The 14,058-nt window shown below is 44.1% G+C and overlaps 1 protein-coding gene across 3 annotated transcripts in view; it reads right to left on the reverse strand.

The window, feature by feature from the left end:
- The window catches only part of MOCS1 (molybdenum cofactor synthesis 1), a 34,493-nt gene that overhangs the window by 4,280 nt on the left and 16,155 nt on the right, over positions 1-14,058 (reverse strand). For all 3 annotated transcript variants that reach the window (XM_025990861.2, XM_025990860.2, XM_025990863.2), the window contains exons 4-8: positions 5,780-5,944; positions 3,521-3,582; positions 3,063-3,174; positions 2,534-2,646; positions 2,041-2,151 (exon numbers count right to left, since the gene is read on the reverse strand). In XM_025990861.2, the coding sequence (XP_025846646.2) occupies positions 2,041-2,151; positions 2,534-2,646; positions 3,063-3,174; positions 3,521-3,582; positions 5,780-5,944 (563 nt within the window). The remainder of the gene's footprint in view (positions 1-2,040; positions 2,152-2,533; positions 2,647-3,062; positions 3,175-3,520; positions 3,583-5,779; positions 5,945-14,058) is intronic.

Below are 14,058 nucleotides of genomic sequence, written 5' to 3' on the forward strand. Positions count from 1 at the left end.
TGTTACCTTCAGCCTATAGAGCATACTATAAAAACAGTTGCCAACAGACATGCCACATAAAAATCCAGATGCAAACCTTCTCCTGAGACATTCCCTAGAGTAGCCTCTTTATTGCCGTGAGCATAGACTCCCAATCCTGGCAGTCCCCCTGGATGTGGCACGAACATCCCATTTCACCCGTGTCTCCTCCTGATCCCTACGCTCACGGACCTTACTGGCCTGGCCCTGCACACACTCCAGTTTGTAACCTGGATGGATGGCTGAACAGCACAGACCTGGTGAGGGTGGCATCCTGAAGCCACTCAAACTCGACACTCTCTAGCTTCTGAGACAGGCTGGCTGCTCGGGGGCTCAGGGGTGGATGAGGCAGTCCCAGCAGGAGAGATACCTACCCTCCTCCCACAAAGCTTTATAAAGCACCTACTGTGTGCCAGCTCTGTAGAAGGCATTGTGGACACAGGACAGAGGAACGTCTGAGAAGCCTCTGAGAGCCGAGAGCACCAGAGAAGATACAAACAGAACCTACGTAGAAGGTATACCTACTTTACCCTGCTGGCTATTCCTCACCCCTCACTCCCTCACCGGGCCCACCCTCTGCCCCCAGGGGTCCACCTTCCGGGATCCCCTCTAGCTGGCTTCTGGCTGAGTTGGCTGGTGGGAGATTGGAGAGTGAAAGGAAAGAAAGATTGGGCATTTCTATCCTGCTTCTTCCAGGCTCAGACATCTCAGGCAGTGACTACTCCCCTCCACAGCCCCAGCTCCAGCCCGGTGGCCACTCCGCCAGGCTACAGCTCTCCGTGGGCCCCTGTGACACCACTTCCTCCCAGATCCCAGGTGGGAGCAGCGGTCTGCTGCTGCCCCTCAGGTGCCTCAACATCTCTTCTGAGTCACACTCTCCCCACACTATAAATAGCCTCTCTTCAGAACCCCACCCCACCGTGTCCTGCAGGGGTCCTGACTACACAGATGCCATCCATACTATATGGCAAGTCCACATCTCTAGCCCTGGCTTTTGAACAAGTGCTGGATGGTCCCTTCTGGATGTCAAGCTCAATGCATCTGAACTCCGATCACCCTCCTTCCCAATGCTGAATAGTTCCCAAAGCCGACCAGCCCCTGGATGCCTTCTCGTGGTCTTCCACATGCGTTTCCAAGCTCCTTCATTCTTCCTTCCCATCCTCGCCTCACACTCTTACCTACATGAAACACTGTTCAGTGGCCATCTGACTAGTCTTCCTGTTTCCAAATTCAACCAGTTGGTTATTCTTCCTCAAACATGAACAGGAGTCATGTCTCCCCCTTGTCCAGCATAGCACCCTACTGTCAACAGAACACACGCTGTGCTGTACCTTTTACCTAGGCATTCAAGTCCTCTACCATGTGATTTCCCCACACCTGGCGTGGACCTGCCCTAGCCTTGTCAGTATGAACTCCAGACAAGTGTCCTCCCTTCTCTTGCCCTCCCCTCTCCATCCTTCAAGGTCATCGGTGTCCATAATGTGCTCCCTCAAGTCCTGCCCCCCTTACAGCCTGTCTGGCCACTCCTCTGACAAAGACTTACGTACTGCCGCACATCAACCCTTTGCTTGCTCTTAACCATAAGACTTTACCTCTACAAGGACTGGTTATGTCTCTGCCTCTCTGACACTCTCCAAAGGGCTGAAGGCACAGGATGTGCTGATCAGATGTGAATAACAGTCACTGGTTTCAGATCTGAGCCCTGGGCCTGGAAAGGGGCCCATCAGGGTTGGGGCTAGGGTCCAGGGCACATTGACCCTTCACTTCTCCCCTGCCCACCCTGGTAACGTTAAGTGCTGGCAAGTGGCTCCCAATCACCTGGAAGTTACTTCAGGAGCCCCAGGAAGGCAGGCCATGGGTTCGCTGTCACCTTCAGCCCCCGTGCTCTCCCCAAACTGACACTATTTCGCCATCTGCACCATGTGTCCTGTTGGTCTCCCCTCCAATTGGGGGTCCAAGTGGGAAGAGATATTCCCAACACACAAGTGGCAAGGGGTCCCTTGTGGGGAAAGGGATACTTACCTTGAGGTTCCCATCAGCTGTGATTCGTAGTCGGTTACAGGTTCCACAGAAATGCTCAGACATGGATGTGATGAAGCTGACCTGGCCCCGGAAGCCAGGGATTTTAAAGGCCTGGGGTGAGGAGGGAAAGGGCCACTGAGGGGATGGGGCTGGACAGGCCCAGGACAGGCCCAGCTCCCGAGGAAGGGAGCACCCAAGGTCCCCAGACAACAGAAGACTGACACAATGGAGGACCTATGAGCTCTCTGCCTGCACCTGGCCTCACAGCAAACCTACTATGTTTTTGGAGGCACGTGGGCAGTGTGGCCACAGCATGTCTCCACCACTTACTGAAGTGTGGTTTAAGACAAGGTACTCACGCCTGCCCCCTACCCAGCCTGCTGCTCTGGCCATGAGGGTGGAGGCAGCTGTGATGGCACAGTCGGCCTCTTGTTATATGCCAGCTGTCCCATGGTCCTCCTCCCTACCCAGGCCCACCTGTACTGCCCCCAACCTTGGCTGTGCTGGATTCCTCCTCAGGCAGCTTCTCCAGCTCTGGCCACTGCTGCTGGAGGGTGTCCAGCATCTCCTTGTAGCTAACCATCTTCTTGAAGTTCCATTTGTTGCCTGTATTGGGGTTGGAAGCCACAGAGTCACAGAGTTGCAGGAGCCTGGGGTCTTTAGGTCCATCCTCCCATAGAACCCAAGAATCAGTTCTGCCTCTTGAATAGGAGAGCCAGTTCTGCCTAAAGCAGGTGAATCACACCATACCCACACTCAACTCAGAGATGCCTCTAACCCCCAATCAGATCCCTAGGCCTGGCACGCCTGCAGAGGCCCCTACCCATTATCCCCAGAGAAATTCCCATACACACAGTGGGGCCCAGGGTCACCAGCACCCACAGGGCCAGCCAGACCTTGTCCACCCCACTCAACCCTTCCCAGGGTCCTCAGCATCCCTGCACCATGGTCTCAGCATGGTGCTGGTCTAGCTCTGCTGCCAGACCCAAGCTCTGCTTCCCACTCCATCCCAGGTCACTGACCATCGAAGGGCATGTACTCTATGAAGCGCACATCCAGGGGGAGGCCCTTGGTCAAGGCCACAAAGTTCAGGAGCTCGTCCTCGTTCAGGCCTCGCATCACCACACAGTTCACCTGGGCAGGGACAAGAGGACCACAAGGCTTGTTCCCCCTGCATTCTTTTCCAAGGAATGACCTTCAGGGGTCTGGCACTCGCCTAGGCTCTCTACTGGAGGGCCCATTCCTTGTATCTCTCCCCGCCCAGTTCTTAAGCTGGGAATGCAGTGGGGGTCACTGGTTTTCTCCCCTCCAAGAGGTCAGGGGCATGCTGGATGCAGTGGGCAAGGAAGTGATGAGGGTACAGTACAGCTGCACCAGCCAGGGCGAGGAGCTGCCTCCCATGGGCCAGATGCTGGCAGGAGGAGGTCTAGCCAGGGTGGGGGGCCGAAGTCAGAGGTCAAAAGCAACAGCAGGTCCTCACCTTCACAGGGCTATAGCCCAGCTCGATGGCCTTGTGGATGCCCTCCATGACCTTGTGGAAGCCTGCAAGGAGGGAGAAAAGGGTCTGGAAACTTTCTCCCTCTCCCTGCCCCCCTTACACCCAGAGGGAAGCACCAGATCTGTAAGGAGCCTCAGAGACCACCAAGTCCAGTGACCAAACAGTAAATATTTTAGGCTTTGTAGGCCGAGAGGTGAAATTGGGGATATTATTAGGTGTATCCTGTAAAGACTATATAATTTCAGAATCTGATAATTGAGTACCATCTTTTATAACATAGCTCTACACATAGAATGGAAGAATGGAATTCTTTTTGCTGGGATAATATTTTGCTTAGCTGGGAGTTCATAATTAATGTTTTCTAACATCAAATTGATTACAAATATGATCTGTAAAATTCATTCTTGGCTCCCAGCCCCATTAAAAAACAAAAACAGAAAAAACAAAAAAACAAGCAGGGGGCTGGATTTGGCTGGTGGTCTATCATGTGCCAATCCTGATCTAGGTGACCCCTCTCATTGTCTAAGCGGCAAAACTGAGACCCTAAGAAGAGGTGGTGTCCCACTGGAGGCCTCACGCTGTGTACCTTAGAATGCAGGTTTCGATCTCCCTTGTCAGTGCTTTGTGTTGGGGCCAGTGAGCAACTAGTCCTCACGTGATTCTCCCATCTCTGTGGTTAACCCACAGTACCTGGGATCCCAGGCTGCTTCTCACTCTCTGCTCCCTCCTCTGTCCAAGCATTTGAGGGCTTCCTGCACGCTGGCCCCTCCCCGGCCCCCTCAGCACAGCCTGGTGATTGTGTGTGATTCACAGCTGGGCCATTCCCCTGGCGGAGGGTGTAACTGTAGCCAGAGGATGGACCCCAGGGTTTCCTTGCAGCATTTTTAGATGGCTCAGTGAGGCAGGGAAACAAGAGGAAGGTGCAGTTTTCATATAAACTGCTGTTACGATAATCTAGAAGCTGCTTCTTTTGTAAAGCACTCCACCTCCAAAAAGGGGTGGTGGACATAGAAATGTAAATGGGAAGGCAGATCTGATGTCAAGATCTACTGTCTCCAATCCTCATTCTAGGAAATGAGACAAGGAGGCAGAGGATATGTGGATGTCGGGGAGGGGGTGAAACCCATAAATACACTTTCAACTTTCCCACCTCAGCGCCCTCACAGGTTCCCGAGTGCCTTTCCCCTTCAAAGTGAGCTCCCTTGATCCAACTCCTCTCTCTGTTCCCCATTCCTCAAGGCCCAGAGGCGATGCCTCCTCCATGGAGCCCTCCACGTCTTCTCTGCTAGAAGTTCTCTCTCCTTCCCTGTAGCTCTTTAATCAACACAAGACAAACAAAGGTGGCCTAGTAGCAGCATGCATTTTGGCCCTTCATGACTGTAAGGCAGAGCAATGTCCTGTGTGCCTGTGTGTCTGTCTCCTTCACAGCACCTGAAGCAGCTCTTTCCAGAGGGCAAGGACTCCATTAGCACATCCTTAACACACGAATGGTGTAAACAGAGAGTCACACCATGGAGCAGGGAAAAGAGAAAGTGGAACTAGGAGCTAGAAGCTGTTTCCAAAGAAAGGGAGGGATCACTGAGTCTCTTGATCTTGCAGAGAACTCTGTTATATACCACCATCCCAACTCAAAGGGCATCCAATCCTGGGTACTTCCCACCCAAAACTGAAGCCTATGGCCCAAGAACCACTGGGTGCTGGTCTAATGAGACCTGGGGCTCAGGGCTGCTCTCTACCTCCCCACCTGTGCCCTCCCGGACAAAGCCGGGTAGGGAGGACGCCATGGAAGTGCCACTGCAGGACCCCTGCTTGGCAATGCTGACCTTGACTCTGGCATCTCAAGGCAGCTGCTTCCACCTCGGGCTGCCCCACATCTCCTCAGATCTCATTATATGGTCACCAACTTGTCCCCATCCATCAGGGGCTATCTTGGTTTTAAAATAGAAAGGCCTGTATACTAGCAACGTGCCCAGTCCTAGGCAAACTGGGGGCAGGGCAGAGGGAGACAGTTCACCACAGGTCCTAGCATCTGATCCCCCAATTTCCCCAAAGGTGTGGCTATAGAGACAGAGGACATTTGATGAGGGTGAGGAGTAAGGAATGAATTCCTAGGTTTATCTGTAGCTCAGACACCAAAAGGGAGCAACCAGACTCCTTGCCTGGCACCAGCCACAGCTCCTCAGCTCTGTGGGAGGAGCAGCCTGGGAGGGCCACCCCCCACTATAAACCACATCTGCTCACCTTTCCTGCGAACAATGAACTCAAATTTGGCTGGTACCAGGGTGTCCAGGCTGATGTTGATGGCACTTAGACCAGCTTTCTGAAGCTGAGGCAGAAGCCGGGCTAGGTTGATGCCGTTGGTGGTGATGCCAATGGTCCTCAGCCCTTCTAGCCGGTGGAGCTGAGCTGTAGAGAGAACAGGATGGGGTGGGGGTGTGGTGTGTATGGTCAGTCTGTTTCTTCCTAGTGAGGTCCCAGAAAAGGGCTGGAAGAAAAAATTCCAAGTCTAAATAAGGTGGATGGAAAAGGGGTTCTCTGTACTCCTCTATTAACTGGGCTTAGCTTAATAAAAAAAAAAAAATAGAAAAAGAAAAACTCTGACAAAAATAACCTAAAGATTACATATTGAGTGCTCATTCTGCTAGAGGCCCTGTTGAGGGCTTTATGTGCCTTAGCTCATTGAAGCCTCACAACAAGGATTATCCCCATTTAATAGATAAGGCAAGAGAGGCTTGGAGAGATTATGAAACCGCTTGAAATCACACAGCTAATAAAAACAGCTGAGATTCAAATCCCTGTGTCCTTGACTCCAAGACTGCTCTTGGTAAACCTACTCACAGGTCCTCATACTCTGCACATGAGAAACAAAGAAGTGTTTGGATTATTTGCTAAACCGCCTCCTCCCCAAATCCCTAGACATAAAAAAAGGACAAAGAAAGAGTCCACAATAGAGCTGGAAGGTAAGAAAGAATGCCTTCAATGGCCCAAGTGGAAGAACCCTGAGAGACAGAAAGCAGATAGGCTCCCGCAGATTAAAGAAACCACACCCCAAAGCACATACAGAAGGTTCTATACAAAGTAGGAGCGGGAGGAATACACCCTAAACTTTGCATTCACCTATACAGGGAGTAGGAAGGACCCTATGCATGTCAAGCAGGTTGCCAGTCTGGAGAACTAAATTTGCCTGAGCTGGATAAATTGGTCTCCCTCCATCCCTGCGTGCAGGGGGAAGGTTGCAGCTTTTACCCCAAGGCTAGAGTGCTTAAGCTAGCTGAAAGGAGTGGGGGCAACCAGCATGAATGGAAACAGCAGTGGCAGTCAGGCCAACAGAAGCCTTGGACACTGAGATAAGTACAGAGCCAATAGTCAGCACACATGTAAGGAGAATGTTGCATAAGAAAGATAAATTCCACAAACAGAAGAATGAAAGAGGAAGGAAAAGTGACAGAGATAACAGAAAATGATTCTTTTAAAAAACGGGGGTTACATGAATAAACATCCTCAACAAAGTATTAGCAAACCATATGCAACAACATATAAAAAGGATCATACATCATGATCAAATGGAATTTATTCCAGGGATGCAAGGATGGTTCAATGTTCACAAAATCAATGTGATACATGCTACATAAAGAAAATGAAGGTTAAAAATCAGATGACCATCAGGACGCCTGAGTGGCTCAGTGGTTGAGTGTCTGCCTTCTACTTAGGGTGTGATCCTGGGGTCCCGGAATTGAGTCCCACATCAGGCTCCCTGCAGGGAGCCTGTCTCTCCCTCTGCCTATGTCTCTGCATCTCTCTATGCGTCTCTCATGAATAAATAAATAAAATCTTTAAAAAAAATCAGATGACCATGTCAATAGATGCAGAAAAAATATCTGACCAAAATTTGACACCTTTTAATGACAGAAACTGGGGGAAAAAAACCCACTAACTTGAAAAAAATACATGCACCTCCATTGTTCACTGCAACATTCTTTACAAAAGCAAATACATGGAAAACAACCTAAATGTTCACTGATGATGAACAAATAAAAAATACACACATACACAATGTAATGGTATTTAGCCATAAAAAAGGAAGTCTTGCCATCCATAACAACATGGATGGACCTTGAAGGCATAAGGTAAATGGAAAAAGTCAGACAGAGAAAGACAAATACCATATGATCTCACTTATATGTGGAATCTAAAACCAAAACACACACACACACAAACAAACTTAAATTCACAGATAAAGAAAACAGATTGGTAATTGCCAGAGGTGAGGAACAGGGAGTGAGCAAAATGGGTGAAGGTGGTCAAAGGTATACATATCAGTTATAAAATAAATAAGTCATGGTGATGTACAGCATGGTGACTACAGTTAATAATACTGTATTGTATATTTGAAAGTTGCAAAGACAGTAGATCTTAAAGGTTCTTATCAGAATAAAAATAATTATGTGTAGTGATGGATGTTAACCAGAGTTATTGTGGTGTTCATCTTGCAATGTATACAAATATTGAATCACTCTGCTGTACACCTGCAACTAACAATGTTATATGTGAATTATATGTCAAAAAAATCACAGTTAATACCCTCAGGAGGACAAATATTATATCCTGAAAACAAGAACAAGAATGAATTACAACTCTTGAAAATGAAAGGACAGTTATAGAAAGAAAAAAACTAGGGTGCCTGCATGGCTCAGTCAGTTGAGCATCCACTCAAATAGAAAAACCTTTAAAAATTTTAAAAAAACTAGATGGAAAGACAGAATGGACACTTATGATCAGCAAATAAGCAAGCTGGAATTGAGCAAAGGAATGCTCCCATAACTATATACAAAAAGCAACAGAATGGGACAAAAAAAGCCAAACAACAACAACAACAACAACAAAAAACAAAACAAGGGCTTCCATTTAAATCTAGAGAAAAGATACGGTGTAAAAATGTCCATAGTAGCTATCTTTGATCAGAAGGATTATAGGTGATTTTTTAAAAAGTTTTTATTTATTTATTCATGAGAGACACAGAGAGAGAGAGAGAGGCAGAGGCACAGGTGGAGGGAGAAGCAGGCTCCATGCAGGGAGCCCGATGTGGGACTTGATCCCGGGACTCCAGGATCACACCCTGGGCCAAAGGCAGGCACTAAGGTGCTGAGCCACCTAGGGATCCCTATAGGTGATTCTTATACTTACTTATCTAGAGGTAAAATTTATTTCAAACTCTTTGGATGCAAGAATCTTGGTGAACTCAGCTCTACACGAGTGCAGAAACCAAAGTACAGTGCCCTAATGAAGCTGGATTGAGAAAAAGGCAACAGCAGATCACAAAATTAACACCCAGCTTAAGTAGGGGTGTGTGGAAAAGCACATGCTCATGATGTAAGACTATATTAATTATATAACTTTTCTGGAGATAAGCTCTGTATCTGGAGAGAATTAGTTTGTGGAACTTTATAAAGCCTGTGATCTGAAATTTCACTTCTAAGAATTTAATCTAAGGAAATAATTAAGGATGTGAACAATATTTATTCACAAGAATGTTTATTAAAGAACAATACACAATAAAAGGAAGAGGGAAATCATCCAGATAGCCAACAACAGAAAACTGGCTAAATTATACTTTGTCTAGATAATGGAATGTTATATAACCAAACATGACTGTAAAATCATGTTAGGGAGGTTGGGAAATATACGTGCTATATTAAGTCCAGGTTGAAAACAGCAGGTAGAAACTAGATGCAAAGCAAAAAGACAGGCAGGTCACCAAACCAAAATGTGGACAGTTGTTGCAATAGGGCAGTAGTGACATCTCTTTTGTTTATTTAAAATAAACATGTATTATTCTTGTAACAAGAAAATAATAGTTTAAAAATAAAAGCTGTTGTTTTAAAAAGCATCAGAATTAATCCTGGGAAACTCCACTAAAATGAAGTTGGGAGGTTTTGGCAGCGGGAGGGAGCCCTCATGGTCTACCACTCAGAGTCACTTGTACACCCAACAGGAAGAAAGGGACTTGACCTTGCAAGTGGATACTACTTTACTTTTCCAGCTGGGGAATGAAACACTTTCCTTTTCCACCTGGCAGCATCTCAGCCAGTGAGAAGCCAGTATACTTCTAACTCCTGTTGACTCCAATGGACTTTTCATTTATAGCAGCCTTCCTTATTTACTCCTTTTCTCCATAAAAAAAAAAAAAAAAAAAAAAAAAAAAAAAAAAAAAAACCTACCTCTGCTTTTCTTCTCCAGACTCGCCTCTGGTTTTGCTACAGCTTGTCTACCCCAGATTGCAATTCTCGTTCATCCCTGAATAAACCCATTTCTGCTGGTATAATAACTGGCAATTTTAAATTTTTTTAAAGATTTTATTTATTCATGAGAGACAAAGAGAGAGGCAGAGACACAGGCAGAGGGAAAAGCAGATTCCCTGTGGGGACCCTCCCATGTGGGACTCAATCCCAGGACCCCTAGGACCATAACCTGAACCAAAGGCAGATGCTCAACCACTGAGCCACCCAGGCGTCGCCAGTTTTAATTTTTAATGTGAACAAAAGAAAGCAAAGAGCTTTACTGTGGGAAAGTAAAATATGCAAAATTAGTAGTAGTTGTTTCCCTCTACCAAATCAACTCTGAAGAAACATAGAATCTCGGAACTGTAAAAAGTGAAAATCTCGAGGAACACCGGAAGGATAGTGCTTTTGAACTGCTGTGGGGAGAGCGTTTGTAGCCTGGAGTTGAAGGCAACTGGCAAAGAAGGTAAACAGTTCAAGGAAAATAAGGCAGTTCAAGCTCCTGCCTTCATCCACTGATGCCTCAGAACAATCATCGTTTGTCCCTTCCCTGAAGAAATCGGTGTCAAGCACCCCAGAGCACTCAGCTGGGGAATCCACCAGAGGTTAACTCAAGGAATCTGCCAGAGTCCTTCTGGAAGAGGAGTTGAAGACAACATCCTTAGGCATTCATTTCTCATTCACCCCCCACCAAAGCCCCAGAACTGGTAGACTAAAATCAAGGGTACTACTTCCTTGGAGCCAAATCTGCTTCTCTCTGATGGTCTGAAGGCGAAGACCTGTAGGGTTGCCATATTACATAATATTACATAATATTATGTAAGGGTAGGAGGTGCCATTCTCATCATAATGTAAATGAATAGCAGTGCTTCCTGGAGTCGTGTAGTGTACGACTTATGCAGTCATACATAGCAAGCCCAGTTGTTTGATAGGGAGACTACAAACATGAGTAATAACTGTGATATTCTCCTTTCTTCAGCCCCATGGGCCCATCAGAGATTAAGATCTGGCCTTAAAGCTTTTTCCATTAAACAGTGCCATACAGAATAGAATATCCTCAGGGGAAAAAATTTACCAGCTAAACTAAGGAGACCTTTGAGAAGAACAACTAATGCTCCCTGCCCTCCTTAACCCAAAATATATAAAATATATAGCAGAATTATTAAAACAGAACAAAAATAAATACAGCAAAAGAAATAACAAAGGCTAGCAACATGAGAAAAATTTCATCACAAAAACGAATGAGGGGAGGGACACCTGGGTGGCTCAGTTTTTGAGTGTCTGCCTTTGGCTCAGGCTGTGGTCCTGGGGTTCTGGGATCAAGTTCTGCATTGTGCTCCCTGCACGGATCCTGCTTCTTCCTCTGCCTGTGTCTCTGCCTATCTCTCTGTGTCTGTCATGAATAAATAAAATCTTAAAAAAAAAATAACGAGGGGAAAGAAATAGTAGATAAAGGCATAATTGTGAAATAAAGAACACAAGAAATAAGATCTATAATAACATGGTGAAGTAGAAGCTAAAATTTAGGGCTCTCCCAGGAAGAGGAAGAAGAGAGGGGCACTTAAGTAGCTCAGCGGGTTAAGCGTTTGACTCTTGGTTTCAGTTCAGGTCATGATCTCAGGGTCATGAGACTGAATCCCAAGTCTGGCTCTGTGTTCAGCATGGAGCCTGCTTGAGATTCTCTCCCTCTCCCTGTACCCCTAGCCCTGCTCTCTCTCTCTCTCTCTGTCAAATAAAATAAATAAAATCTTTGAAAAAAAGAAAAAAGAGGAAGAGAATAAGAAGTCACAATATAATTAAAAATTGTAGGTCATAAGTAGAAGGGTATCAAGCTTTGCATAGGGTGCCTCACTCAGTCTGGAGTCTGCTTGTCCCTCTGCCTCTACTCCTCCCACTTGTGTGTGCATGCTCTCTCTCTCTCTCTCTCTCTCTCTTTCTCTCAAATAAATGCAATATTTTTAAAAAAAAAATTAAAAAGAGAGAGATACACACACAGAAGGGCAGACTAGTCCTAATAACCCAGAGATAAAATTCTAGAAAATATCAACAATACAGGTGGGGGTAAGAGTAACAAAGATCAAGGGGCCTGAGAGTGCACTAAAGTTCTTGTCTTGTCAAGGAAAAGAGAGATCATTTATTTAAAAACCAAAAGAGAGGAAAAAGAAATATAGAAGAAGTATGACAGATAAAAGATTATAGAAATAAGTCCAAATATTTCAATAGTTTCCATAAAGGTACCAGGCATCAACACAATAGTTAGGTCAGAGATTGTCAAATTTGGTAAAAGAGACACAGGTAACAGCTATGTGCTGTAATAACAGACATATCTAAAGCATAATAAGAACATAAAAAGGTTTAAAGTAAAAAGGTGAAACCAGACACAATGGTCTTACTAAAGCCAAAAGTTAATATAACTTTAGTAAAGTAAAATACATAGACCTTAAAGACCCAAAGTATCATTATAAAGAAAGCCATTACATAGTGATAAAAAATTCAATTTATGAAGAAGACATAACAATTCTCATCACATATGAACCTAATAAAATCACTTCCACTATATATAAAATAAAAAGAAATAGGACCTCTGGGAGAAATTAACAAATCTACCTACTTATTTATTATTGGCAGGCCAAACAGAGAGAAAGCCAGCAAATAGAGATAACCAAAGATTTGAATAATAAAATTAACAAGCTGGAGCCAATGAACAAATACAGATGTCTCCATCCAATAATTAAATAACCATTCTCTGCAAGCACACATAGAACATTTATAAAAACTGACAATATATTAAATCATAAAGAAAGCCTCAATAAATTTTAAAGAATAATTATCATATAGAGAAGATTCTCTGACCACTACATAATTAAATTATAATTTAATAATAAAATATAAATGAAAAATCCTCATATATTCAGAAATTAAAAACAAGACAAATATTTCATAGATCAAAGCACAAATCAGAATAAAAATTAAATACTTATAGCTAAATGTTATGAAAGAAATAGGCTACATCAAGATGGAAGCAGAAGTAATAAAACAGAATAGAAATATACAGTAAGATTCAACAAATCCAAAAGTTGGTTTGTTGAAGATTAGTGCAATAGACAAAACTCTGGCAAGATTTATCAAGAAACAAAAAAGAGATAAGGTACAAATAAATCATAGTGAGATTAAAAAACCAAAACTGCAAGTAAAACAGATTAAAAAAATAAGAAAATGCCATCAACAATTTACACCAATAAATTTGAAATAAGAAATAATGACAAATGTCTTAAAAAAAAAAAAACTACCAAAACTGACTCTAAAAGAAGTCAAGATTTTGAATAGTACAATAACTATTAAAGGAATTGAAGCATCAGTTAAAAACTCCCTGCAAAGAATATACTAGGTACAAGTTTACAAGTGAGAAAAAATAAGTGATTATTACAGATTAATACAAACTCTTACAGATGAAAGAATAAGAGGCAATATTATGTGCTATGATTGTATGTTTATGCCCTCTCTCATTCAAATTCACATGTTGAATCCTAATGCTCAATGTGATGATGTTAGAAGAAGGAGCCTTTGGGAGGTGATTAGGTCTTAAGGATGAGGGATTAGTGCTCTGATAAAAGAGATTCCACAGACCTCCCTCTGCCATGTGACCATACAATGAAAAGTCTGTGAGCCAGAAAAAAGCCCTCATCTGACCATGCTGGCACCTTCATCTTGGATTTCCAACCTCCAGAACTGTGAGAAATAAATGTTTGTTGTTTGTAAGCTACCTAACCTATGATATTTTGTTAGAACAGCCCGAGTGGACTAATACACTACCCAACTCATTCGTTGAAAATTAACATCACAATCAGTCAAGGCAGGCATGAGGAAGGCAAAATACATGCCCATTGTACGCACAGATATAAATGCAAAAACTTAAAATATCAATAAACTGAACCTAATAGTAGATAAAAGCACCGTTTACCATGACTAGGTTGAGTGTACTACAGGAGTACTATAAGAAAAGCCATAAAGTCATTCAGAATAATAGCATATAGAAAAAAAATCATAGATCATCCTAACATATATAAAGTATATAACTTAAATAAAAAAAACAACTTAAGATAGAAAGGGACCTTCATTGCTTAAGTTATTTGTGAAAAAAAAATGAAATACCATTCTAAACGGAGAAACACTAGGAGCATTCTCCTATTACTATTACTATTCAAGATTATGTTGAGATCTTAGATATTGCAATAGGACAAG

This window comes from Vulpes vulpes, chromosome 1 (genome assembly GCF_048418805.1).
Source record: "Vulpes vulpes isolate BD-2025 chromosome 1, VulVul3, whole genome shotgun sequence".
Lineage (NCBI taxonomy): Eukaryota > Metazoa > Chordata > Mammalia > Carnivora > Canidae > Vulpes > Vulpes vulpes.